This window comes from Neophocaena asiaeorientalis, unplaced genomic scaffold (assembly GCF_003031525.2).
Source record: "Neophocaena asiaeorientalis asiaeorientalis breed wild unplaced genomic scaffold, Neophocaena_asiaeorientalis_V1.1 scaffold45, whole genome shotgun sequence".
Lineage (NCBI taxonomy): Eukaryota > Metazoa > Chordata > Mammalia > Artiodactyla > Phocoenidae > Neophocaena > Neophocaena asiaeorientalis.
Window position 1 is genome coordinate 3,684,088 of NW_020174642.1, and position 27,976 is coordinate 3,712,063.

The 27,976-nt window shown below is 45.6% G+C and overlaps 1 protein-coding gene across 4 annotated transcripts in view; it reads right to left on the reverse strand.

Moving 5' to 3' along the window:
• RUNX1 (RUNX family transcription factor 1) overlaps positions 1-27,525 on the reverse strand; it is a 242,799-nt gene extending 215,274 nt beyond the window's left edge. For 3 of the 4 annotated variants that reach the window (XM_024758386.1, XM_024758388.1, XM_024758387.1), the window contains exons 1-2: positions 27,310-27,505; positions 27,068-27,184 (exon numbers count right to left, since the gene is read on the reverse strand). In XM_024758386.1, coding sequence (XP_024614154.1) covers positions 27,068-27,125 — 58 coding nt within the window. In that variant the 5' untranslated portion in view covers positions 27,126-27,184; positions 27,310-27,505. Of the gene's footprint in view, positions 1-27,067; positions 27,185-27,309 lie in introns of all 4 variants that reach the window. The other variant, XM_024758385.1, reaches the window with a different exon arrangement.
• Positions 27,526-27,976: the final 451 nt, after the last annotated feature.

Here is a 27,976-nt window from a genome sequence, read left to right on the forward strand (position 1 = left end):
GAGATCTGATGTAGTTGGGCAAGGAGCAGGAAATCTGGAAGGCCGGCCTGCCTGGGGCGTCATCCCAGGAGATGGGAGCCGAAGGATATGTACCCATTCCAGGCAGGCTGGTCCCAATGGCTCCCATCGGATGTGTCTCTCCTCCCACAGGGGGAGGGGGACAGAGGGAAAAGGAAGGTCAGAGCTATTATCTCCATGTTTCAAGAGGGCGGGAGTTGCCATGTACGAAGATGGCAAGAGCTCCAGGAGCAGGTGAAAAATTCCCTAACACGGAATCAGTGAGAAATGCATATTTTTATTTTTTGACACCATCAACCTAAGTATAAAAAGCAGTTTGCTGAGGGATCATCATTGTCTAATCTGGATTGGGCACAGGTTTGTGGGCAGCTGAGATGGCTTGTGGGTAATAGCGACTTTCCAGAGGGAGCTGCTCAGTGGTCCTGTGGTTTGCAGACAGCACTGAAGACAGGAGTGTGGCTTGTCTTTGAACAGGATAAGCAGAGTGGAAGCGTCTATACAGGGTGGGTACAATCAAAGTGGGGCAAGAGTTAGGGTCGGGGAGACAAAGAGATTCCTTCTTGGCCTTGCTTTTGATGGAGCCCGTGGTCCTCTCAGACCCACCGGGATGGCCTGAAATGCATCTGATGTTGAAGGAGAGCCTGCAGCTCTTTCCCAGCCCTAAACCAGCGGGTCCTGGGGAGAATTTCACAACCAGCTCTCCAGGACAAAATGTCTGTTGGGACATTTGCAGATTTCAGCGATTACCCATCGGTACCCTTCCCACACTGCAGCAGCCATCCACGATATACTGTTTTCACTGTTTAGAGACAACTGGCGTAAATAATCTGATCATTGTAAACTGTAGTAAAATAATCTGGCAGTGATGGGTTTTGAGTATTTATAACATGTGTTGTAAAATAATTTGTTGAGCTCCAACTTTATATAATTTCATTTTGAATGATGGCTGTATTTAACTAACAGCATGCAAAATTCCTGAAAATTTGCAAGCGACTCTTGTGAGATGAGTCAGGCATGACATGTTTGAAACCCATCTTTCCTTGCTGTGGGAAGAAGGGGCCACAAAGTTTTCCCTTCTCCTTCTGTGATTCTCTCTCCCTCCCAGCTTGGGGGCAGATTGGGCTGAGGCAGCCCTTTACAAGGCAAGCAGAGGGGACTGCAAATGACCGGCTCCCTTTCCCACAGAGAGGCCGAGGGGTCAGTGGGCTCCCAGCTGAGCAGCCCTGCTTTCTCTCCTGGGTGCTCCCATACATGTGCAAATGTATCTGGGTATAAATGGGACAGAAGCCTGAGGGTGGGGAAAAAGTAGGGGAATGGTGCTCAGGAATCAGCCCAGCATTGCATAGTCCCCAGGGTGACTGCTGGGAACTGCAGGTGTGTACAACGGAGGATGATGGAGAGAGAAATACGGGGAGCATCTGTGGATACTGGAAGTTCCTGTATGTCAGACTGTTTCTTTTGTACATGTAGGTAATACATAGATAAAATCTAAAATCAAAATATATTAACTGCATGGCTATATATTAGATGTTGATATGTATTATATTATTATTTTAATATGCTAAGATATTATATTATTATAATGATCAGAAAAATATAGTATGTTAATATATTTATAATCTATACTTTAAACTATTTCTATTATATTATTACAATTAATATAATTATATTATATTTTATGTAGTAATATAGTAATATAATTATATATTAATTAAACATTTAATTATATTATATTAAATTATTGCATATTATATCATATATTTATATTAAATGTATATGTTTTACATATTGTATTAAATATAAATATATGCTAATAGATTAAATATGAATAAATATAAATATATATATTTAGCTTGGCACATGGTTGCACAGCAAAAGACTACATTTCCCAGCTTCCCTTACAGCTAAGTGACCCCTAGGTGTTTGTTTAGACAATGGATTGTGAGCAGGAGTGTTATGGCAAATTTCAGAGCCTGGTCTTAAAGGGACAGAATAGATCTTTTCCTTCCATATTCTCCCTTTCTGCTGGTTGGGATGTGGATGTGATGTTGGGCGGTAAAGCAGCTATTTTGAGCCATGAGTTAGGAACCAGGTTTTAGAGGGGAAGAGACCTGGTTCCTTGTGATTATGAAGATCCCATACCAACCTACCCAAACTTCTACAATGGAGAGAAGCACATTTCTATTTTGTTGAAGCCCAAATAATTTGGAGTCTCTCTGTTACAGCAGGCAAACCAATACCCTGATACAACACTATGTATTTATCAGCCTGCTATTAATAATTAGAGCATGTCTTGCGTTAATAGCTGATCTCTTAGCATTCCCCAAAAGACTTTACAGAATTTCAATTTCTGCACCTTATTCTTTTAACTTTTTAAATAGTGAGGATCAGTTATACAGTAAAGTTCCTATCCAGTGCAAGTAATTTAAGGCTAAAAGTACTACATCACAACATTAGTGCATCAGGCTGGCTACTTTTTGTTTTCTTTTTAACCAGGTGTGGCTGTAAGTTGAAGCTGACTTTTTAGACCCTATATAAGAGGTTGTAGGCTGATAATATTTCCTCTTTCAACCCAGATACCTTGCAACTTTACATTATATTTTGGTGATGCTGAAATTCTGAGCATCCAGCTAGAATTCCTTTTTCATAAGAGCATTCACAGGACGGAGCATATTCTCTGGAATAACCACAATGTCTGGAACATCAGCAACGGATTTGAATTTTAGGGATAGCCAGAAGCCATTTAAGATGGAGACTAGTGATAAATAAGGTAGCTAACAAAGACTGGTGATGCTTGTCCTGGTCAAAAATGAGGTGAATGTAAAAGTCAGGAGATTGTTTTACTTGTTTAACCAATAAGCTGCCCTGAAAGTCATTTTAAAACAGCCGCTCCCAAAAGGCTTAAAATAATAATACAGCTGTTGGAATGATGGCGGATTTTCCCCAGGGGACTACTTTGAAGGACACTGCAATTATAGATGTGTAAATTCCAGACTGTAGAGTTAAAATCAGGTCTATTATTTTCTATCCACAATCTTTGTATTCATTTGTTTATGATAATTTTTAAATGAGAAGGAAGTCCACTTAGGACCTTTCAATGGGGTCTGCAAAGTATATAACAAAAATAATCACGCATCAATTTGGGCAATGGCCCGCAAAACAAAGTTCTTTCTTAAGTGCATTCAGAGCTCTCCATTGGTCTTTCACTACCAGAGCAGCAGCATACCCCTCACCCCCAGTGCCCCTGGTGCCCTAGGCCAGTCTCAGGAGACAGCCAATGTTCCCCATTAGACTGTGTACATCACCAATCCTACCTGGCTCATGTCAGCCCATCTCATCCCCTCCTCTGTCCCTAAGAATCAACCATCCTTTGACTTGAGTTTTCACTCCTTTATTTCATTATACAGTTGACTTTTTCCTTGTTAGAGTCTGTACCTAGATTAGCCAAAATATATGGGTCTCTTTATTTACTTGCATCAAACCAAAGAACTCCAACCAGGAGAACATGACAATAGAACATGAAGCCATACATGAGATAAAAGAACAAAAGGTCATAGAAATGGGAACAGGAGTTCCTTAATTAGAGGTGTGAGGAGTGATTTCCCCTGGAGAATTTCTCAACAGAAGAGTAAGCAAATCTGCAGAAGTTTCTGGGGGAGGAACGGAAAAATGACAGGGTTCTCTGGAAATCCTTAAAAATGGGTGTGTTCTTATTCACCGAGCATAGCTATTCATCATGTACACAGAAACATTAATGAATGTGTGTGGTCTGTTTCTAGCCTGCTTTTTTGGGCAAAGAAAAATAACAGAAGCAAATTTGAAACTTCAGGACAAGAGCCTTAGTCAGGGTAGCCAGCAGCCCCAGCAATAATTCCGACCCCTGGAAGCACGGTGGTCTGCTGTATCTTCAATGAGCCCCAGTAGGAGCCATTTTCTGTGACTGGTGATGTTCTTTTGTGTGTGTTTGTGGCGGGGTAGGAGGGGGGTTGTTCTTTTTACACTCAGAGAAGTCTGCGTTCCTGACTTGAGAACAGTGAGTTTTACAACTTGTGCGAACTTATTTTCAGGTTAATTCTCAATTACACACTTTGCCTTGGAGGGTCAAGTCCTTTGGTTTCCAGCGAATCCTGTGGTTGTACCTGTGGTTACCCACCAACCTCTCATCTGCTTTGCTTATCTGATAACAGGCGAATGGGGAAAGAGCTTTTAATATCCCCCAAAAGGGGAAGATTGGTAATTAGTTATTCACCGCAGGGAATCAGGCCAGGTCAGCTTTACTCCAAGAAAGAAAACAATGTGGATATTGGACTTGGGAGTTCCTTTTACACGAGATTTTGGTCTTACAGGTCCCTCTGGATTGCTTTTTCTTTGTCTTTCTTTTTTAAAGCCAGGTCAAAGCATTACATACTGCAGGGGAGAGAGAAACTTCAGTCTCTCCTAAACTGTCAGTTTCGTGACAGCTTGTAAATTTCAGGCCGGTCAGGGATCTGCCCGCCTATCCACCAGGGAGTAGTCCCTTCATCCCTCCTCAGGGAGCAGAGAGGGGATCCTCTAGAAAAAACAATGGGTGAACTAACTGAAAGAGCAGGGCAGAGGCAACAGCCAGAAACGGCGAGGACGCGAGAGGCCGAGACAGGAAAGGCGGCGGTGGCGCGGGCCCTGGTGCTCCGCGCGCTGCAGCGACGGAACTTCTGCAAAAGCTGCCCGCCCGCGCGTTATCAGAGGCGCGCAGGCCTGTGGTTTTCTCGCTCTCGCAACCCTGCTTTAACTGCCGGTTTATTTTTCGACAAACAGGATGCCTCCATCTGAGGCTGTCAGCATCCCAGTCTTTGAGAGAAAAGAGGTAGTGCAGCCCCACCCTAGAGGCAAGGCCACGGGGCTCTGTTTCAAGAGGCTTCCCAGAGAAGCGACAACACTGCAGGTGCAGCCGCTGGGAAAATATTAACAAGGGCGAGGAGGCAGGAGGGAGTGAAACTTGCCGTCCCCCTCCATGTCCCCACCCCCTTTTCTGCAACTGATTCCACTGTCCCATCTCTGCAAGCATCCCGAGGCAGAGAGGCTCAAATCATGGGAAAGGTTGGAGATACAGGACAGTGCCTTCTCCAGCTTTAACGTGCACGGAAATCACCTGCGGCTCTTGCGAACATGCAGACTCTGATTCCGCGGGTCTGGGACACTGCCTGAGATTCTGCACTTCTACACAGTTCCCAGTGATGCTGCTGTTGCTGATCCAAAGCCACACTTTGAATGGCAAAGGCGTTGGGAGATTCCTGTCCAATCCTTCCCCATAAATTTCTTGCCTCCAGTCTCTGTACAGGCTACAAGCCACATGCAGAGGCTTCCACATTGCAACGAATCCTAATGCAGGACGTGCAAGTATTTCAGCCCAGCTGTATTTATTTATTCCCATGGCTCGGATTGAACACCAGCCACCTTGCTAATAGGGAAGCAACTTCCTTTGTGCTCCAGAGGGAAGGGAAGTTTGAAAAAGCCAAGAGATTTCTTAAATCCTAATTGGCAACACCTTCAGGGATTCAGGAGAGTCTAGATTAGGTTCTGAGCCAAGAGATGGTTGGGGGATGGCTGGGACGGAAAAACACATCCCCCAAAACCCAACCTAGTCAGGGCCTTTCCTACTGAGGAAAACATTTGCATCTCACAGTTGGAATTCAATGAATGTCCACATTTCTCAGAAGCCGTCTAGTTTTGTGTAGTGGTATGGAATTTGGAGCCCATATTTGAGTATTCCAGACCCAACTGGATCTCAGACTACCTTTAGGATCTTGTGGCATGTACTTTAAAGTATATGTTTTTGAGTCACGTTTAATTAGCACTATGTACTACCTGAGAGGCTAGACTAGGAAATCCATAGTATGTGAATTAGATTGCAAGAGAGTACTTGCAGTCTAGTATGTGTAGATCCTGCCTGAGGCAGTGCTGTCAAAATTTTCGGCTAAATTTTGCTAAACCCTGAAATTTCACGAAGATTCCATCTTGACTTTATCAAAACCAGTCATGGGCTTCCTGTTACCGAGTGTTTCTCAGAGTACAACTAAAATTAAAGGGTGGTTAAAATGCAGACTCTTGGGCCCTTGGGCCTTGTGTCTCTCTCAAGGCGTCCAGGATGGGATCCAGGAATGTGCATTTTAACAGACACGCCAGAGGATTCTGACATACTGCCTGGTCTGCAAGTTCAAGTCCAGCGTTCTTGCTGCAGCATTCAGAGGTCTGCCTTCAGTTTCACTGTTCACCAGTGAGCTGAAGTGGCCTCTGCGTTGTCCATGAGCACGCCCTGACCCAGTCTGACTGGCTGCCTCTTTCGTTTCATCTCCTGCGTCTTCCCAGCCCTGTATAAAATAACTTCTTTCTCTCCGAGCCCTGCTCAGATCACGGTTCCTCATTTAGCAATCAGTTATTTTCCTGCCCTTTGATGGCTCTTGTATTAGGACTGTGCTATTCAATTCTCATTTTGTTCACTGCCTATTTCTGACGCTTTGCTTGGCCTCTCTAACTAGACAGTAAGCTTCTGGAGAGACATTTAATGCCATATGATCTTTGTATTCCAGAACATTTTTTAACACGGTATCACACACACATCAACTGTTCAGTAAATTTACCGATGGGTCATTACTGACACGTTTTACAGTGTGTGATGAACCTGGTACACTAGGTTCTAGGATCAGAAGAAGCTGGGAAGGGAAATGGGGATGGTGGTGAGAGAGCCGATAATCTGGTTATAAGGTCACAAAAGGCACAGAGAAAGTGAGAAAAAGGGAGTGTGGACCCTCACTCATCTGTCTGCTCTATGAATTGGGGAAGGAATTTCTTTGTGTTAAATATAGTTTTCATTCTACATGAAATTTAGATTATTAAATAAAGGAACCGAAGGGAGGGGGTTTGCTTTTCACTCCCATCCCCCAGTGGTAGATTTCTTGGGTGGCCCACTGTCTCTTGCTCTGGCTGGCCTCCCTCTTTCCTTCTTGCCCAGCTAGTGTTCAGCTCAATAGTCCAACTCCAAGCTCAGACTGGAAGAAATTTCAGGGGTTGACATATAGTTAGGCAGAATAAATGAATGGTAGTACTTTAATGATTTACTGGAAAGCTATAAACACACCTCTTTTTTTGTTTGTTTTTTTGGCCACGCCAAATGGCTTGGGAGATCTCAGTTCCCTGACCAGGGATTGAACCTGGGCCATAGCAGTGAAAGCACCAAATCCGAACCACTAGACAACAAGGGAACCCCCAACGTACCTCTGCTTTAATCCCGACATGGCTAGGGCTGTTGATCATGCAACCTTGTTCTTTCTTAACGTTTCTAAGCTTCACTATTCTGGTTTTCCTTAACTAAACCCTGAGCCTCCGTGTTTTCATCTTCAAAGTCAGCCTAACAATATTAGCTCACAAGGCATCGAGTGGGTCAGTGCAATAACTTTCGGAGACTGCTGAGAGATCCTGGCTCCCAGCAGCTGCTAGTAACCCATAGTTCCCTGCCCCTTAGCCCAGGTGTATTTCCTGGATGAATGTCTCCTCATGTTCTAGGCTCTTCTTTGCTTCCCACACTTTACTATCATCTCAGCCTCAGTCCCCCTGCTCTTCCTGTCCTACCCTGCTGCTGTGCTCCAGTCCTTAGTTTCTCTCTTAAGGGAGTCTTTCAACCTCTCTAGGAATACCTTCCTTCTTGGGCTTCAGGCATAGCCCTGTTGGCCATCTGGTCACCCTCAGCCTGGTGGTGCCCCCAACTCTGCTCCGAGGACTCCTTCACCTTGCCTTCTCTTTCCAGCCTCTGATCTGGGGTCTCTCAATGCTTCCTCCAGCCTTGACTTTTCATACTCGGTTCTCTTCTGTCTTCTTCCTTTTCCTCTGATGCTCAAAGGCCTTACGAGAGTCTTCAGACCATCTGTTTAAGGTGATAGCTCTCTCCTCCACATAATACAGAGATTAGGATCCCCTTTTGTAATATTAAGGTGCCTACAATAGATACTGGATCATGAAAGGCCTTGGAGATCCTTGTGACAGCTACCATCGTAATTTCTAAGACCTTTCAGGTTCCCTCTTTACCCTTTGACAGGTACTTGCTCTGAAGACATGCACAATTGTTTTCCCAATTTTGGGAGGCAATGAGGGTTGCACTTTATAGAAAGTAAAACACCAAGAGGGAAAAAAGGGCCTAAATACGTCTCTACAGCATCATCCTGGTGGTTGGATCTCCCAACCTTGTCACTATGCAATTTGGGGAACTGATAATTCTTTGCTGGTGCGGGGAGTGTCCTGTGCCTTGTAGGATGTTCATTAGCTTCTCTGGTCTCTACCTCCTAGATGCCAATACACCTCTCCTACTCTCCACCAGCTTTGACCACTAGAAATGTCTCTATACATTACCAACTGTGCCCTGGGGGCAAAACTACACCTCTCCCACCTCTTACCCTCTCTCTCCAGTTAAGAACCACTGATCTGGGCTTCCCTGGTGGCGCAGTGGTTGAGAGTCCACCTGCCGATGCAGGGGACACGGGGTCGTGCCCCGGTCTGGGAAGATCCCACATGCAGCGGAGCGGCTGGGCCTGTGAGCCGTGGCCGCTGGACCTGCGCATCCGGAGCCTGTGCTCCGCAATGGGAGAGGCCCAACAGTGAGAGGCCCGTGTACTGCAAAATAAATAAATAAATAAAAAAAAGAACCACTGATCTGAGATATCTGAAGGTGATAGGCATGGAGAAAAAAGTGGGCAAAGTAATGAGAAAGGGCTGCTCTGGCAAGAATTTCTCTGTATATGATCTAAATAAAAGAAAGGAGTCTGAACAAACAGACCCATGAGGAAGGAACCAGGAGGCCAAATCTTAAGGAAAAGTATGAAAATTACAAAGATAAGAAGGCATTTATTTGGACAAAAGATCCACTAAGGAACATTCTTCAATGGAGCAAAGAATGAGGTCCAACCTTCACGGAATTCCTCTCATATGTGGACATGGCTATGGACAAAGGTGAGTGTTTCCACGTGACCGAAGTCCAGGCTTGGCTAAAGGGGATTTAAGTGCAGAGGGACTTTCGGAGAACGGTCAGGGGTGATTTGGAGCACCAGACCCTACAGTTATTCAACAGGTGCCAAAGGTCTTGGAATGGAAGGGGAAAACACACAATACAACATCGCATGCCCAACAATTCCCTGAAGAAAATTCTCCCCTAAATTGAGGGATATAGAGAAGGAGTGCCAGGCACAATGGGCTTGAGGTGCAGCAGGACAGGACATGTACACACTCAGCTCCCCAACTTCACCAAGATAGGTAAAACCTAGAACTCCATGTCAAATCTACTGTAAGTTATTCACCAAACCCTTTCTGGTTTTCCACTAATTTCGTCTTTTGAACAGAGAAAAACATGGTTAAGTTCTCCCATTAAAAAAAGGTCTCTTTGAGCAGATAACAGAGGAATACAGAGCATCCTTTCTGGCCTTTGTTTGGTGTCATAGAGGTAACCCAATGGGAAATGGACTGGGCCTCATTGTCAGTCCTGTGATTATGACTCTCTTGGTCATAGACATTTATCTTTCCACCTAGGTATTCTATTTAATGCACAAACCAATCAACTCAGGAACAGAAAGAATCCCCTTGACTATGTAGTGTTTCTCATGCTTCTTCTTGCACTTGTCTAACCTTCCACAAGGAACACGCACAGGATTTCTAGCTCCTCACCCTTTGGACAGAAGTGGAACCAGCCCCTGCCACCTGCTCTTCTTTGCTCCAATATTCCCACACACTCTTTCCTATTCTTAGCTGATCACAAGTCTTAAGGGGAACCAAGTCTGGTTGGAGGTCCAATTACTTGCTCCCTGTTGTGGCTGTGTGGGTGGAGACACTACTGTGGACTCTTCTGCTCATACCCACTGGAGTTTCTACACCACAGCAGTAAGTACAAGGCTGATGGATCTTCATCCTTCTATCTATTCACCTGTCTATCCACCTATTCATCCATCCATTCATCCATCCAACCATCCATCCATCCATCCATCCATCCATTTATCCATCTATCCATCCATCCATCCATCCATCCATCCATTTATCCATATACCCATCCATCCATCCATCCATCCATCCATCCATCCATCCATCCATCCATCCATCCATCCATTCATTTATCCATCTATCTATCCATCCATCCATCCATCCATCCATCCATCCATTCATTTATCCATCTATTTATCCATCCATTCATCCATCCATTCATTTATCCATCTATTTATCCATCCATCCATCCATCCATTCATTTATCCATCTATCCATCCATCCATCCATCCATCAGTCCATTCATTTATCCATCTATCTATCCATCCATTCATCCATCCAACATTTGTTGAGTGCCCCCACACTGCCATGTGTTGTGAATAAAGAGAAAAATGAGAAGAGCTTATCTCTCAAAGAATTCAGAGTCTCTGGGAGAATACATTTATAAACAGAAAACTTTGCATTATATTTTGGTAAGTGCTATAGTAGATATATGGACTGAACAAATGAGTCATAACTAGAACATGGCCTTTTGCATGAGCTCCCAGTGGGTATCCTAGAAGACTTGGTCTTCAGCATATCACTGTGGTAACCCCACTGCTTCAGGGAGCAGACATACATCGTGTCCGTCCACGTCTGTGTGGAGATGTGGGGAGGCCTGCTCTTGTACCCCAGCACCCCATGTGGACACATGTCCCAGCACTTGTGACATGCACAATGACTTCCCTCCACTTATCAACAGCCCAGTTAGGTGGTTCCAGTGACCCTGTTACCAGAAATTATGAGAGTGGTGTAAATTGTGCAAAGGAGCATGGAGAAATATACTCCCAGAGGAGATTTGAAAATAGCATGTAGAAAAGTGAAACTGAATGTGCTTTGGGATTTTTGAAACTTTTGACCAAATCTTCAGTGATCCTTGTATTGACCATTAGCTGGTCTTTTTGATTACCTCTTTTCTAGATTTCAAGAGCCTCTTCAAAGACATGCTAACAATCCCTTTACGAAAAGGGAAGGAAAACAAGTTATTCAAAATCAGGCACTGGAAGGATTCAGACTGACAGTACCATGCATTTCAAATACAGTTTTAGAATAGTTAAGGGCTCTTTCATCATCAAATCATAGTCCTACTTCCCATGATGTCTGTAATTAGAGACTCAGATCACTCATTTTGAATTTATTTCAGAGGACATGAGTGTCCAGGCTACACCCTCTCTAGAAGACCATCTCTTGGGAATATGCATAGTTTAGTAGTTAAGTGCTGAAGAGCCAAATCCAGACTGGAGTGTAATTCAGCCCTGCCACTTCCCAGCTGTGTGACCTTGTACAAATCTCTGGGCCACTCTGGGCCTTAGCCACTCATGTGTAAAATGAGGAGGCTAATTGTCCCCACTGTCTATGTGACAATGATGACATGAGTTCTATTTGTAAGGCACTTGCAACAGGGCCCAGCCCATGGAAAATGCTTCATAATAGTGCTTGTTCAATAAAACTTGACATTCCAACAGTGCTTTCTCTTCACTTCCTATCAGCTAACTTCTGTCTTCTGAATTTTTTTTTTTTTTTTTTTTTGCGGTATGCGGGCCTCTCACTGTTGTGGCCTCTCCCGTTGCGGAGCACAGGCTCCGGACGCGCAGCCCCAGCAGCCATGGCTCACGGGCCCAGCCGCTCCGCAGCATGTGGGATCTTCCCGGACCGGGGCACGAACCCATGTCCCCTGTATCGGCAGGCGGACTCTCAACCACTGCGCCACCAGGGAAGCCCTGTCTTCTAAATTTAATCATAGTGTACATTAACCAAAGCAACCTGGATGCATTGTTCTAGGAGTACCTAATTTTCTCTCCCTTGCCCTAGTTTTTCAGTAGAAAAATTATTAAAGATTGAGTTAACAGGCTTGGCTTACTCTAGAAAGTAATCCCAGTGTATCAGTTCTTTCTGGTTTGTCCTCAGCAGACTGGAATCATGGATGCTTTTAGTTTCTGCTCTTAGTTATGGGGTATATGACTGACTGCCCTGCTTTCAAGCTCATGGACTGTTAGTTTCTGTGGATGGCTTGAACCAGCATGAGGGGGCTGAGGTGGGAACAGGGTTCAAACTAGGTGTAGGAGTAAAAACATGTAGCAGAGGGTCAACTCGTTACATCTTTTTATTTCCTTGGCCCATAAATAAATGGGAATTGACCATAGTGCACTGGTTCCTAAGGGTTCCCTGGAGCAGTGTTTCTCAAACAGGGTGATTGTAGCCCTTGGGAGACATTGGGCCATGTGTGCAGACAGTTTTGGTTGTCACATCTTGGAGAGGCGGTGCTACTGGCATCTAGTAGGTGCAGGTCTGGGTCACGGCTACACATCCTGCGATATACAGGCCCCCTCAACGAAGAATGAGCCCGTCCCCCATGTCAACATTGGTGAGGTTAATTCAAGGCAAATTCTCAGCCTGCATGATGTCAGGTGCCTTCCTTAAAACACCAGAGCTGACAGATCTCAGGCACCTGCTTCCTAGTTTTACAGGGAGTAGAAGATCAGGGTGCAAGGGCGCACATAACCCCAGTGGAGACCGCAAATCAGCCCGAGGCTCCTTCTGTCACACTCCACGCCTCGCCCCGTACATCAGCCATTCACTGCCAGCAGCACGGAGGCATTAGATGCCCATGTGCAGTCACATGAATGACGGGATCAGGGTTCACTTTTGGGATTTGGGTTGCCATAGTGTGTAAAGAGGAAAACAGGAAAATCAAGCAGAACGGTGTCTAATGAAAAAAAGCAAATCAGGTGGAAAGGAAAAGCGCTTTACAATCGGTAGAATCAACTCCAAGTGTCCCGTGTGTCAGGCAGCCCTCTGGTGCTCCTAACTCAGTCCTCACGACAGTCTCTAAGGTGGCATCATCGTCATTGTCACTCTGTACAGATGAGAAAAGCAAGGCCCAGAGTGGGGAGGCAGTCTGCCCATAGGATGGGAGTTGGGTAAAGCAGAGAGAATACACGCTTCCCATGGGCTCAGCCTCCTACAAGCTGTATGGCCTGGGTGGCTTTTAGTCTATTTTACTTATTTTATTTTTAAACACTTTAATCTATTTTTATTCAAAATTGTAATATTTTTATTTTATTTTATGTTTTATGTATTGTTTTACTTAATTTTTATTTTATATTATAGTTGACTTATAATATTGTGCTAATTTCAGGTGTACAGCAAAGTGATTCAGTTACACATATATATCCTTTCTTTTTCAGATTCTTTTCACATATAGGTTATTACAGAATATTTTATATTCCTTTTTTTTTAATCAACTGGGGATTAAGAGCTGTATTTATCTCACAACGGTTTTTGATTAAAAGGGATGATGGAGAGAATGTGCCTGATACATTGTAAGCACTTGGAGAATGTTAGTTGTACTTGTCATTATTGATAAGCAACAATGTAACTTAATTATCTAATGTGAAGACCAGAATCTTTCCCAGCAAGAGTGTGAAGGAGGCAGGATGTAACTGGGGGAGGGGGCTCCCTCCCTATCTCCCTTGGTGTGGACTTCTCCAGAACCCATGGCCAGGCCCAGGCCGCAAGGGTTGTCCAGGCTCACGTGAGGCCGCGGGGTCAAGGTCCCTCTCTGTTTTTTTACTCTTTCAGACTGTGTGATCTTTACAGAAAAGAAGACTAGCGAGAGGAGGCTGTTTAGAAACAACTCCAACTACTTCTGTGTAAATGACCTGGATTCTAAACTGACTTGTCCCTGTTGGGGGTGAAATGTGTCCCACAAAATGGTGGGAGGCCACTGTGGGCAGGTCAGCTTGGACCTGAGGCCAGGACTCCCCAGAAGGAACTGAAACCTGAGTAAATGTCAAGTGGAACTCACGGAGCAAAGATGGAAGAGGGAAGGAGGGAAGTGGGGCTGGGACAGACCAGGCCTTGGGGTGTATGCAGAAGGTGCTAAATAAGTATGGCAAGGGTGTTTTCTGAGTCACAAGAATCCCCCAACTATAACATTCAGTTTATACCACGGAGTTTTTGTTTCCCTGCGTACTTTGCACAGGGAAAGCAAGTCTCACACAAGGTCGCTTTTCTAAAGGAGCTTTCTTAGTTTATTATTAGTTTTACCTCGAAGAATAATTAGCACAAGTGCCTTTTAATTTGTTCCCATTGAGACGTTTGCATAACAACAATTGGAGGCTGGTGGGTCTCCCTGTTTCTAGGCGAGCAGGGGACTCTTGCAGGGCTGGCTGGGACCTGGCTTTGTTGGTGGGGGGGTGATTAATTATTCCGTCCTTTGCCACGTGGAGCTCGAGGAGAAAGGGAAGGAACTTTCTGAGACTCTGTGGTCACTCGCTGGAGAATAACCAGATGAGAAATGCCTTTTGTACAAATAAGGTTAGAGAGAAAAAAAGAAAACCTCAAACCCAACTACTTGAGAAAAGGATTTGTAATGATGTCAGAGGGCTGGTGACGTGGACTTTTGAAATTGCAGGTGTTTCTGCAGAAGGATGGAGAGATGATTCCCAAAGGCCCATCAGTGAGTGGGTCTCTGGCTTTGCAATTGAGGACTTTGTGTTGTGAAGAGTTCTGTTGACAGGAGGGCGTGAGGCCACTTTTACTATCAACTGCTTCCAGGTAGAATTTTTATCCCAGCCATGGGAATAACTGGATGTGGGTGTTTGCTGGGAACCTTGCTGAAAACCCTGGCCAGGGTCAAGGTCCTGACAGGCTGGCTCCCAGGGGCTCCCCGGCATCCTGGAGGATGGACTCCCGTATGAGGCCCCTGATTTTGGTGGGAGAGGGATCATTCCATGGGTTCTTCTGTAGGTGGGTCCCAGGACATGCACCAGGATGGGGCAAGAGAGGCATCTCGGGCACAAAATGTCTCTCCAAGTCATGTGAGAGCAGAGTTAGCCTCACATGACCCTGAGAGTGAGCGCCTCCTAAAGGTTTTTTGGGGAAGTGCCTCGCTGAATCAGTCTTACCCCAGATGGACTGCCAGATGGATAAACTGGCAATTAGCTGGTAGGAAGATAGGCTTAGTCATGGTCTCCCTCCACCCTCACCCCCAGCCAGCATCTCACCATCATCTTGGGAACAGGTGATTCCGATGTACACTTCTTTGAGCACTGCTGGCTTAGAGAAGCATCCCTTGTGGACAACCCTGGAACCACCAGGATGTCTCCCTTGGGGGGCTGCTCTGATGGGGAGGGGCTATGAGGATGAAACTAGTGGTCAGGGGAGCCATTGACACCGACGTTGGGGACCTAAAGCCACCGAATGCATCTAGAATCATGCGAGCAGTCCAGGACGGTGAACTTGACAGTGGACAGTGGCCTCAGCTTGAGGCCACCTGAGGTTCAGCCCCCCCCCCACACACAATAGTGTCACTTGCTGTCCAGGGCCCTTGGCCAGTCTCTAACTCCACAAAGCTCAGCTCTCTTTTGTGTCAAACTGACAGAATGGTAACATCCACCCTCCTCCCTGCAGGCAGACCCTGAGCTGTGCAGAGCAAACCCCTCATTTACCAGCAGCTTAACCTCAGGCAGGTTACCTAACCTCTTCATGCCATGCTCCCCTGAATAAAATAGGATTAGTAATGAGGGTACCTACTCACAGGTTTGTGTGAAGGATTTAACGAGTTAACACAAGGAAAAGCTTGGTGCAGTGCCAATGCTGGCACATAGCATATGCTCAATAAACACTACCTGTTGCTATCGTCCTCTTTAATATTTGTAAGCTCAGCGTCTGCCAAGGAGCGCTAAGACCATCTGTGCACTGCTGCATGGTGAGAGGAAGAGACCCAGGTCTTCATCCTGCTACATGCTGGTTCCTGGCACAGCTACAGGGCCATGTTCTGGGCTTAGCACAGGTTCCTTTCCTGCCCCACCTCCATTCTGTACACCGTCAGTGGCATTTTCCAGAGTTACCTTTACTTACTGACTTCTTCTCTGTGTCCATTGCTTCGTATATATTACGAAATTAACACAGAAATTAACGCAGAAATCAATACAACATTGTAAATCAATTATACTTCAATAAGAAACCAAACCAAACAAAAAAACAGAACAAAACACATTGATTGGAACTTCAGCTGAAGGACTCAAGGCTGCTGGTACAAGCTGAGTCCCAGCGAGCAAAACACGAAAAGTACAGGTATCTGGGGACATCCTGACTCAAACTGAGATATTCATGGTGGCGGGGCAGGGGGGCAGGGAAAAACATCACAACTTGCCTTTTTAGTTTTTATCTTATTTTAATTTCTATTTTGGGGTGTGGTGTATACTGCATACTGCACATACTATAATTATATGAGTACAGTAGGGCAGGCATGTAATTTCTAGATAAATAAATGTGCGTAGGTTTGGGGGCTAAATCGGTTTTACTTATGTTTGGTGTGATCAGAAGAGTTTGGAAATGACCGTCTTGCTGCTCAGCAGTTCCTGGTCCACTTGGAAGCCGCTTCGCTTCGCTGAGTACATCAGGGGAAGAGATGCCAATGGAATCTCTAAGGCATGAAAGTTGAACACCGGCTTGTGTGTGTGTGTGATAGAGACAGAGACAGAGAGACAGAGAGACAGAGAGAGGGCTTTATCTCTCTTGAGGGAGGCCACTTCTGAGTGTAAGAGCTTTGAATCCAGAGTGCTGTGAAGATAGATATCCCTAATGGGAATTGTAGCTGGGTTCAAATTTGGTCTGAAGACAGCAACTGCACACTTCCCAGGGGTTCCCTTGAGAGCTGGTCTCCGCACCCTCTGTGTGAACACGCTTGCTTCCTCTTCTGCTGGTCGTTCAGATTTCACGAGAGAGTCTCATCAAAACCAACCTGCTTAACTGGACACTTGCCTAAGGGGGACGGTGGGCACATGGTGGGTGCTTTGCTAAGGCAGTGCTGGGTTTCCGGGTAAGAGAGGACACCCAAACCACAGGGCAGGAAAGAGCGTCCAGCCTGCACCAGTGAGGCTGTTCCGTTCCTGACACATACCTACAGCAGTTCTTCTGGGCTGTGGGCTCCGCATAAATTGTCTACCTGATGTTTCCACACAGAGAAAGGGACTTGGCCTGTCAAGAGCTGTGGTGTCTGGCTAAGGCAAAGGAATGGAGTGTGATTAGGAGAGGTGTCGGCTGATTATTTAGACCCCCAAGTGGAATCAGTCTGCCAAGTCCAGTGTCTGCAAAACTCTAGTGTCAGGAGGAGAGCTGACCCATTTTCTGGTTCTGACTCAGGTACTGACCAGTGGTGGGACCTCGGACAAGGAAATGTCTGTGGTGCCCTAAGGCAGAGAGATGTCTAAGATGATTCCAGCCACATATATATAACTATATATGTATATATAAAACTAAATATTACTATATATATATAGTTATATACAGTTATATAGTTTCAGATGCCAACTGAGACTATATAGAGTTATATATAGAGAACACACACACATAACTTAGAAAGTATCACATGGGACGATGTCTCATAGTTTATATGTCTTGCAGTTCATTTGTTATTTAAACAGATTCATCCACCTCTAGGATACAATTATTTCTTCGTTTTGAACACGATTTAGAGGGAAGCATGTAGGAGGTGTAGCTTTTGTTTTTAACATGAAGTAATGATGTGGGGTGATTGGCAGTTGAACAGAATTTCCACTGTTGGCATTTGTACTTCTTTATACGACCCCACCCGCTTCGCAGTCCTACATTTGTTTAAGGTTGTTCAGTGATTGTTCCTCTCCTCTCGGACTTTGAGAGTCATAGCCATTCTGATCTTTATGAATGGCGGAGTCGATAATAATAAAACAGCAGTGTGAGTTTCTGTGCGTACCCATCAATGCCTAGATCATTTCGTTTTTGCCCAATGGTTCCGTGTTGCTCAGGCCGGATTGCAAAGGGCAGAGACAAGAGAGCAAACTCATAAAAGATGTGGCTATTCTTTCCCTTCCTCCTAATTCCTCCAGACCCTTGCATGTATATATATTTATACGCAGTTTCAGGGTTTACAAACTGTACACTTTCAAAGTGGGTTAGTGTCAGGTTTAGCTGTGACTGTTAGCAAGGTGGATAGGGCTGCACAGATGCAGCCCGCAGATGGTGTGGAATGAGGGGCCTCATGCACGTAGTTCAAAGTGCAAACAGAAGCTGTGTAATAAAGCAGCAAACTGTGGTTGGCATTGAAACTGCTCCTGGAAAAATGGTGCCCTAACTCATGTATTTTAGTCTACATTCTCTTTTGTACGTTTTGAAGTTGTAATAAGAAATAAACATCAAAGCCTATACGTGTCAAGATATTTTGTGCGTAGAAAATGGAAATTATTCCTCCCCTGAGCAATAAGAGATTTTCTGATGACCTCCCTTAAAGATTTTCTGCTTAGCCTCCCTTAAAAAACTCACCCACAACAGCCTATGACCACCAAACAGCATGCAGTGTGCTCAGGGTTCTGACTTTATTTTTACTGAATTATAGTTGATTTACAATGTTGTGTTAGTTTCAGGTGTACAGCAAAGTGATTCCGTTTTGCATGTATATCTATATAGGTATTCTTTTCCAGATTACTTTCCATTATAGATTATTACAAGATGTTGAATATAGTTCCCCATGCTATGCAGTAGGTCCTTGTTGTTTGTCTATTTTATATATAGTAGTGTGTAGCTGTTAATCCCAGGGTTCTGACTTTTGTTTGTTCTTTTTAACGTATCCCTTTTCAGCAACCTGACTACTGCAATATTTTCTAGATCGGTCTTCAGGATCTACTACTAATGAAAAAATCTGAATTCCTACACATTTTCAGAAAAACTTAAGTGCTCATCAGTACCAATATAGCTCTCAAGGAGAAGAGGAGACAGAGGCTTGCTTTGAGGTCCCAGGATATATTTGATTTATTGCTCATATCTTATAATTTTGTTCCCTATCAGAGATCAGTAAAGGTTTATTTTAGGAGTCCTAGCCTTCACAGAGGACATCCAAAAGACCAGGAGTAAAAGCCAGATGGTTGGCAGGGAAGGTAAGCAGGAGTTTTGCAAAATGTTGGAGTAACATATTTCTCCCAATGGACATGGTTTCAAGACTTAAGTTGAGTCGTTAACTTTGCATCAGTTTAGCACAGGCTGCAAGTTTACACAAAAAAGCATCAGACTTGAAATCAGCAGAGCCATTGAACAAGCCCACCTAGTCGACTGCGATTTCCATTTTGGGTGACATTTTACCTTGGGGGCCCCTAAAATGTCTGGGGGAGCCCACTGTTTAAAAAGAAGTCCATCTGAAAATAGACACAGAAGGACCACGGGCTGGTAGGGCAGTGTTGTCCATGAAAGCAATGATCCTCAAGGAATACTAATCTTGCAGCAAAGCGAAACGAAAGCTTTACATTATTTCTTATTTCAGGGAAAAACTGAATAAAGGCTTTTTTTTTTTTTTAAGGCATTGACTTGTAGGGAGGTAGATTTGTATCCAGACTCAGGAAGTAGACAGGCCAGTAACTATGAAGCAAATATAATCGGTAACTTGCGGAAATACAAGGTATGAATGTGTTCTATCTCCCAGATGGAGGGATATTATCTGGTTGTCGTATTTCAATCAAAGGTAAAAACATCTTTAGGTAAATTTAAGGAGGACGACTTAAAAGAAAATTTCCCTCAAGAAATTCTGTAGGAAAGAATTCTCTTAAAAAAAGATGTAGGGCTTCCCTGGTGGATCAGTGGTTGAGAGTCCGCCTGCCGATGCAGGGGACACGGGTTCGTGCCCCGGTCCAGGAAGATCCCACGTGCCGCGAAGCGGCTGGGCCCGTGAGCCATGGCCGCTGAGCCTGCGCGTCCAGAGCCTGGGCTCCGCAACGGGAGAGGCCACAACGGTGAGAAGCCCACGTACCGAAAAAAAAAAAAAAAAAAAAAGATGTAGAGTGTGGGCTGTGGGGTTTTGAGAATTCAAAAGAGTGAGGAAGAGAAAAAAGGAAACTATTTATAGTTAGTATTGTATCCTAACAGATACATCAATCCCGGGGCCAGGTGTGGTGGTTCATATACAAGCCACACTCCCGTCCATACAAGGCTGGCTGTTTTTCTTTCCTAACACCGTGGGAGTCAAGTGTGCTTCTGGGTTTTGACCCTGAAAATAGGTGTAACCCTGGCTCCCCTTTAACCAGCTCCCTGCTCTGCCCCCTCCCATCTCCTGCCTGTTTTGCTTTTAGTAAGTCAAGAATAAAAGGGGCCGGGGGAGGGATAAATTAGGAGCTTGGGATGAACAGATTCACACTACTATATATAAAACAGATAAACAGCAAGGACCTACTGTAGAGCACAGGGAACTATATTCAATACCTTGTAATAAACTATAATGGAAAAGAATCTGAAAAAGGATATATATATTCTCTATATATCATATATATAATATATATATATATAGTATGTATGCATATAACTGAGTCACTTTGTTGTATACCTGAAACTAACACAACATTGTGAATCAATTACACTTCCAAAAAAAAAAAAGACCTTTGCTTGAAGGTGACTTCATTTTCTTCCATAAAGCAAAAAACAAAGAAGAAGAAGAAAAAAGAAAGAAAGGATAAATATCACCCTCTCCCCCACCCCCAGCATCCACCTGCAACTTCTAAGAAGGACTGAAGGAGGAACTTCGAGTTTCTCTGCATGTATTTTCAAAGCACTGTCCACATGGAAAACAAAGGAGGTGAGATGTCACCTGGAAAAAGCAGGATATCTGCCTGGGAGCAGTCTGACAAGCCATAAGTCCACTGTCCTAGGCTCCTTCCCGCTAGAGACCCTGTGACATTGTTCTGGCCTATGAGATACATAAGGGGGAGTTGGCAGAGAGGGGCTTCCTTCCCTGGGTAAAAAGATGGAGCTTCACAAAGAGAAGGGTTTGAAGCCCCTCATCTCCTTCCTGCCTGGACAGGTCTGAGATGCAGGCATCTCACGGTGGAACCAGAACACAGGAGCAAACCGCCGTATCAGCCCTGGACCACTTACTCCCGATCCATGCCTGGCTGCTTGAGCCACCGTAGCCAAGTTTCCCGTAATGTGCAGCCAGACATAGTTCTCACTGGTAAATCCTAGCAAGAGCTTTACGCCCTTTATGTCACTGTTAGAAAATGCAGCACTTCAGTCGGCTTTTGGATGCATGGTTTACTTTTCCACCTGAGTTCCTTCTTTCCCTTCTCTGGCATTGTTCGGTGTTATCAGGAGAGTAAAGGGGAGAAGGATGGGGGAGAGAGATTAGGGAGCGAGAGATTCAGGAAGCTAAGAGAGGATGAGGGGATGTCTCTCCGACGAAAAGGGAAGTCTGTGTGATCCAGGGGAGTGTCCATCTTACTTGTCCAGTAGGCCAAAGGTTATGCGAGGCTTTAAACTCCGTTTCATGTTCAAGAATCACCCATAGTTCTCTGAACGCATGCCCTGATTATGTTCACAGCCTGCAAAGCCCTTAAAAGAAATGCTCCCTTTCTACCGCTCTGGGGCATCGTCTTCTGGGGGCGGAGGTGAAAGCAGGCCAAGAAAGACACATCACTTGAGGTTTATTTTACTCAGCAAAGAGGCTGAGGCAGGGCATTGGCGGCCCCAAGGAGAAGGGACAGGGGAGCTCAAGGAACAAGAGTTTCAGAAAAAAGTGTTTTGCAAATTTTAAGGTCTGTTTCAGGCACCAGAGCAGCTTCTGGAGAGTTCTCTGACGAATGGGGGTTGGAAAAAACAATTTTTTTTTGAGAGAATATGGGAAAATGCTTGCCACATGTGAAATGGTAGGAGAGCTGTTTCCCACCAGAAAATAAAATAATTGACAAAAAATAGTCGCTTCATGTTGTTAAACTAAGAAAATTTGTGATGCATTTTATGGTACCTCTTTCTGACCCGTTTAAAGATTTCCAACAGGAACTCCGTCATTCGGAGGCAAGCTTGTCTAGAACATTATTAGCCTCTTTTGCAGAACTCAAACGAGACACAGAGATGTCTAATGACTCATCTAGGTCACTAGGAAGTTACCTGAGAAACTGAAAATTCGCTTGAGTTTCCTGTGCAGCCTCCACTCCTGCCCCCAACATGACAAGCACTCGAGGTGCCTTCACTGCTGGGCTTTGACAAATGCATGGTCAGAAGTGTCACCAGAAGCATGGAGCCAGGAACCTGCAGAGGGTCACCGGGTGAAGTGGCTTTTTCATTAAAAGGGCCTTCAGTAGAGTAAAGTTATACCAGGACCTCAAGGAGGAGAAACTTCTGTCAAGATTCCAATACAACACACCCCAGTTAGCCTCAATATTGAAAAGCTAAGCCTGTGGAGTTACGTAAAGAGCCCTTGCTCTTCCTCTGTCCTCTTTTTGGTTACTAACAGGTAGAACAAGGGTAACACGGTGTTGAAGAGGTGGACCTCCCACACCCCACTGTGGTCCTGCCGCCCCACCTCCGCCCTGGGGGGACCCTCACCTAGACCCCCCCTTCCCTCCCTTCTTGGTTCCGACCTTCCACACCATCTCCTCCCCAACCCCTGGGACTCTGTCTCCAGGGAGCCTCTCCCGGGGTACCCCCACGGCCTCGTGACTTCTCCTTTCTGAGAGTAGACAGCTTTGACTGAGCGTCATTTTAGGAAACTGAACATCAGTAGCCACCGCTGACATTAACTGCCCATTATTTTTATGACTGTGCTGAGCACTTCGCACTGGTTGCTTAGTTCAGTCCACGCAGGTACTTTAACGATAGGTCCTACTACTATCCTCGCTTTATACACGAGGAAACCAAAGCTCAAGAGAGAAGCTGCTATTTGGGAAAAGCCAGAAAAATGGAAAAGATAGAAAAGGACATCACTGTCCTAAGTCTGTACCTGCCCCTCATTCAGCCCCCGCGCCTTCTCTTTCTGGTCCTGGCTGCTTTTACACACTCCTGGGCTCTGTCCTCTAGACCGACACCCGCAAGCGTTTCCCTATTAGATTCTGCACGTGCAGTGGCCCCGGAGCCTCCCTCTGCCACGGCACCACTTTCTTTCTCAGTAAAGGGGCAGATCTTTTCAGAGTACACATTTCAGATCTATTTCAAGAGAAGAGAGAAATCTCCTGGCTGTGAATCTGCTTCCAAAGCTCTTCAGGTCTTCTTGCTGGTTAGATTCTGGCTCAGCTGCTCCTTCTGAAGTTGCTTCTGTCCCTGGTGGCTCACTGTGCCTGCCCTTAGAGTGTGGGCAGGTGCGGGGCCTCCTGTGGCCTGTCCCCCACCCCCAAGGGGGGAGTGTGTCCTGGGAAGGTTTGGAATTACAGGGACGATCCCTGGGGAAGAGGCAGAGCTAAGGAGGTGGTGTCTTTTGGGGGGCTGAGTTTTGCTCTTTTAAAGCTTAAACGTTTCAAAATCGCCTTGTCATTTTCAAAGGTTTCTTAGCATGCAAAGGAACTAAATGGCAAAGGCTATGATTGTGAGTTTAGCTAGACTTTAACACCTTTTTTTCCCCTTCAGTTTCAAAATGTGTGGGCAGTTTCAGAATGCAAAGCTGCATCTCACATGGGAGAGCTGGGGTCTGATTCTTCCACGTCCAGGAGGGCACTTAGGAAAAGTACAGGTTCCTGGTGGGTCAGAGGGAATCAGATTTGCTAACACACACTGTTAGGGACTGAACTGTGTCCTCCCCAAGTTCATACTTGAAGTCCTAACTCCTAGTACTTCAGAAGGTGACTGTATTTGGAGATTGGGCTTTTACAGAGAAAATTAAGACTAAACGAGGTCCTTCGGGTGTGCTCTAATGCAATATGACTAGTGTCCTTGTAAGAAGAGGAAATTATGACATAGGTAAATACGAAGGAAGACCGTCTGAGGACATGGAGAAGATGGCCTTCTACAAGCCAAAGAAAGAAGCCTCAGAAGAAACCGACCTCCTGACACCTTGAAACCTTCCAAAAAACAAAGCTACACCAGGATTCACCATGAGATCTCTGACTTCCAGAATCATGAGATAGCCCACTTCTGCGGTTGAAGCCACTCAGTCCGTGGTAGTTTGTTACGGCAGCCCTAGCAAACTAATACAGTTTTCACACAGTGTCTGATACCCAGTTAAATCGACGGCTTTCTGTGATCTTAAAACTTCAGCAGAGCCAGAAGTGCCTTCATAAATATTTCTCTGAAAAAAGTGGCAAACCGAAGCTCACAGAGAAGCACGCTTCACACGTGCAGCCTTGGATCCTGCAATTCCTTTTGAGAGATGCCTCGAGAAGACAGTGGAGAGTCAGCCCTGCTGAGATTTTTACCTGTGGTTCTAGGAACTCGGAGGCATATTAGCATTCAGGCTTTGCATAGACCACTAAGCCACTTCTAAGAACAAGGCTACCTGAGGCATTTTGCAAAAACATACGTGCCGATGCTCTTCCTCTCTAAGCCTACCGCAGCTCTGAGGGCCCACACGTGGTACCCCTCCAGGAGACCCAAGTTTGGGTCCTGCAGAGACTTCACGCCGTGAACCACGTGGAACCATGCAAGGGAATTTCAACCACACCTCGTCTTCTTGCCTGAGCACATTCAGTGAGAAGCCGCTGCAGTGGGACAGAAAGAGAGCGGCCTTCTCTGTGGTAGACCACACTTGTTTTGCATGCCAGCCTCTCAGACTCTCGCTTGCCTTGTCACACAGAAGGGAACAATGGTTTGCTGGGCGCCACACTTCTTTTTCCCCTCCATTTCCACACGGGTATCTTGCTAAAAATGAGTTACGGGTTTCCTCCTGTGAGAATTGCATGCGCTGATAAAAGACCATCCCAGGAACAAAACAAAATGTTTTCCCCGCTCGCTCGGAGCTGCAGCTGGGGAGGGCACAGACACTCTAAATTACAGGCAGTGAGAAATGACCACAGCGCTGGGAGCCACTGATGGCCGGGCTGGGGAAACAGGGGTACCAACTCTGGGGAGAACATTTTGTTAGAGAGGAGGGTGATTCTTCTAGCATCACACTCTGAGACACTACCCACATAGCACCAAATGCCATGACATCCTGCCACCTTTACAGCTCAGATGTGTGGTGTGGACAGCTAACGCAGACAATGTAAACACTTGGCTTGACAAATCACCTAGATAAAGTGAGCTGTGAAAATGGCCAAGATTTCACTTTGATTCTCTGAAATTCAATCTCAATATTATATTCTTGAGTTAGAGATTATGAGAGGCCCCGAGTTCCTTGGAGAGGAAGGAGTGAAAAGACCTTTTCCCACGAGCCCTTCTAGGTCTTGCTTGGGGTCCTGGGGTCCGCTCCATGCTGCCCCCTTGAAAGCTAACTGCCACTGGTTCCTAACCTGGAGCGGGCTGGTGACTGTCCTGGGGACACAGAGGCTGTGGGGCTGCGTTAGAGGCTGAGCTCCCTGTCTTTCCCGGCATCTGAGCAGGTCACCGGGTCCCCTCATTATCTCTGTTGTCCGACCAGTAAGGACAGAAGGCAGGCCAGCATTGCACACAGAAATCCAATCTATTACCCAGTGGAATGTTGAAAACTTTCCTGAACCTGCCTTCCTGAGTTGATAGAATAGGAAACAATCATCGTTGGAGGGGGTATTGAAAGCAGAGTCGAAGCAGGAAGATCTTTTTTTTTTGTCTGTTATTGTACAAATATTGCTTCCTTGCTTGTTAGCGGCCTAGAGGAAATGCAGCGAGAGTCGTCCACAGCTTCTCACCAGCGGCCGGCGTTTCGGCCCATCGCCGCGAGGATGTGTGACTCACACGCATTGCGTGATTCAACTTCACTAAAATGTCCTCAGCTGCCAGTAAAGAAGCACATGAAAACCCTTTAATTTGAAGCTTTGAATCGGTTAATGACTTGCTTTCTTCTCCGTCTGAAATCCTACTGTCCCCCAACACACACACACACACACACACACACACACACACACACACACACACAGATCTTTGTCAAGTGTTTAAATTTCAGAGACCCGGAAACATAGAAGCTCTGTGACATCCACAATAGCGTTTGTTGTGACAAAGTGGCTGGCAGCCCTCTGCATTCTTCGGCTCACTTGGCTTGATGAATACATAATGAGTCACAGAGACTATTTGGGTGCGCGCGAGAGTTTGTAGCCAGAAAATTAATTATTTCCCCATCCCATCCATCCCACTCCATCCCAGCTCTGCCAAACCATCAAGCCATACTCCGCAGGCACTGGTCAAAGTGCTTGCCCCAGCACACGGCAATGCCTCCATGACATTTCTATGTTATTATTTGTGTTGGTTTAGGCGCGGCCCTATATACCCAGCAAAGATACACAGAACGCACACGCACACACACGTACTCGTACGCTCAGAGCTCAACCCCAGCTCTGTGTATTTCAAGAAGCTGGTTACAAAAATGCAGACAGGTATCCCACAGTAGCTGCTCCTATTAGGAAACGGGTAATCTAATGACTTCAGCTGCCACGAACGCCTGACTCAGGCAACTTTTTCATTGCTCTTGGCGAGAGAAACCTCTGTACCCTTCGCTTTCTTTCTCTCTCAGAAGAAGCCGGCTGCCTCTTTGCACTGAGGCTGCAAGGAATAACCCAGCATGGCCCCATCCTAGGGCTTTCAACCTACACGAGTCTGCCCAGTTCCTGTTCTCTCTGCCTTTTGGAGACAACTGACTTGCTACTTGGTCCCTGCTGTTCCCGTCCGGGCTGTGAGCCTACCTCCACGTCTGCCCTACGCTGGCACCGGCCCTCCTGGCTGGCCGTGCACGAGCCCACTAAAGCCCGGGACAGGCTGGCATGTGGGGCATACTGCATGCCCAGCGCAGAACGACTCAGCCACAGTCATCCCAGGCAAGGGGCAGCCGAAGAAAACCCAGAGAGCTTCCTGCAAACGTTCTAATCTCTAGGATTTTAATCAGAAGCAGCCCAGCTTACTTGCACTTGACAAAGTTCTCACCCACCGACTGAACCCTTCAACAGCTCAACTAAGTATTTATGAGAACATTTCTGAAGAGTGGCCATCTGATGAAGAAGTAACCCAATAGTCTTGAAATCATATGCCCGAGTCTGAATTCCTCCTATACCAGACAGACAGGGCACCGGCAGGGGCTCTCTCTGCCCCAAGTTACAACAGGCTGCCACTCCATTATCAGCAACGCTGAGCAAAAGTAGATATGAAAAGCCCAGAGCGTACTCACCTCTCATGAAGCACTGTGGGTATGAAGGAAATGACTCAAATATGCTGTCTGAAGCCATCGCTTCCTCCTGAAAAGGTACCTTCTTCTGAAGGCGGGGGATTCAATGATTTCTTTTACCTTAAGAACGAAAACCCAAGAAAGGTCACTGTTTTAACCTCATCCCCAACCATGGTTTCCTACAGCTCCTTTTCTCCCCCCTCGACGCCTCTGGGGCTCCCTGAGCCTTATGAAAAAAAATGTACCTTTGCGAAGACAAATATTCAAATTGGTAAAGATTAAAAAAAAAAAAAAAGCGGCGTCTTGGCTGTGGGTTGATGATGTTCAGAACTCTGCGAAACCCTGTGGTTTGCAGTCAGTGTGATTCGTCCTGCTTACTGACCACTATGCAGGGCTCAGACTTCTGACACTGCCAGGCTACCCAACTTGTGGTTCTGTGGTTGTTTATGAGGCCCAAAGAAGTTTTCACACAACCCAAATTACAAATTTAACTGTTCCCCTTTCCACAGCCCATCTTAATTGGTTCTTGCCAATCATGTGACTTCAGTGATGTCAATTCTTTTTTTTTTTTTTTTTACTTTCTGAGCAATGCCCTTCCTTCCCTCCACCTGCCCTCCCCCCGGGCGGTGCAAGAAAATAGCCGAGTAGACTTTGCAAGAGAGAGAGAGAGAGAGAGAGATTGTAGAAGAAAGTGACTCAGTCTCTTATTTTATCAATGGTCTTTGCTGATTTAGTACAGCTTGAGTCCTGTTGTTGTTATTTGTGGTTTTGGGAACTCCTGATTATTTTGATAAAGCTTTCATTGCTGCTTATTCAATAGTAATTCAACCCTAGCATGGGGCTTCTGCTCAGACAGGATGTGGACCTCATCATTTAAGATGCTGGGCATTGGCTCAGGAGAATTCAGCCCTT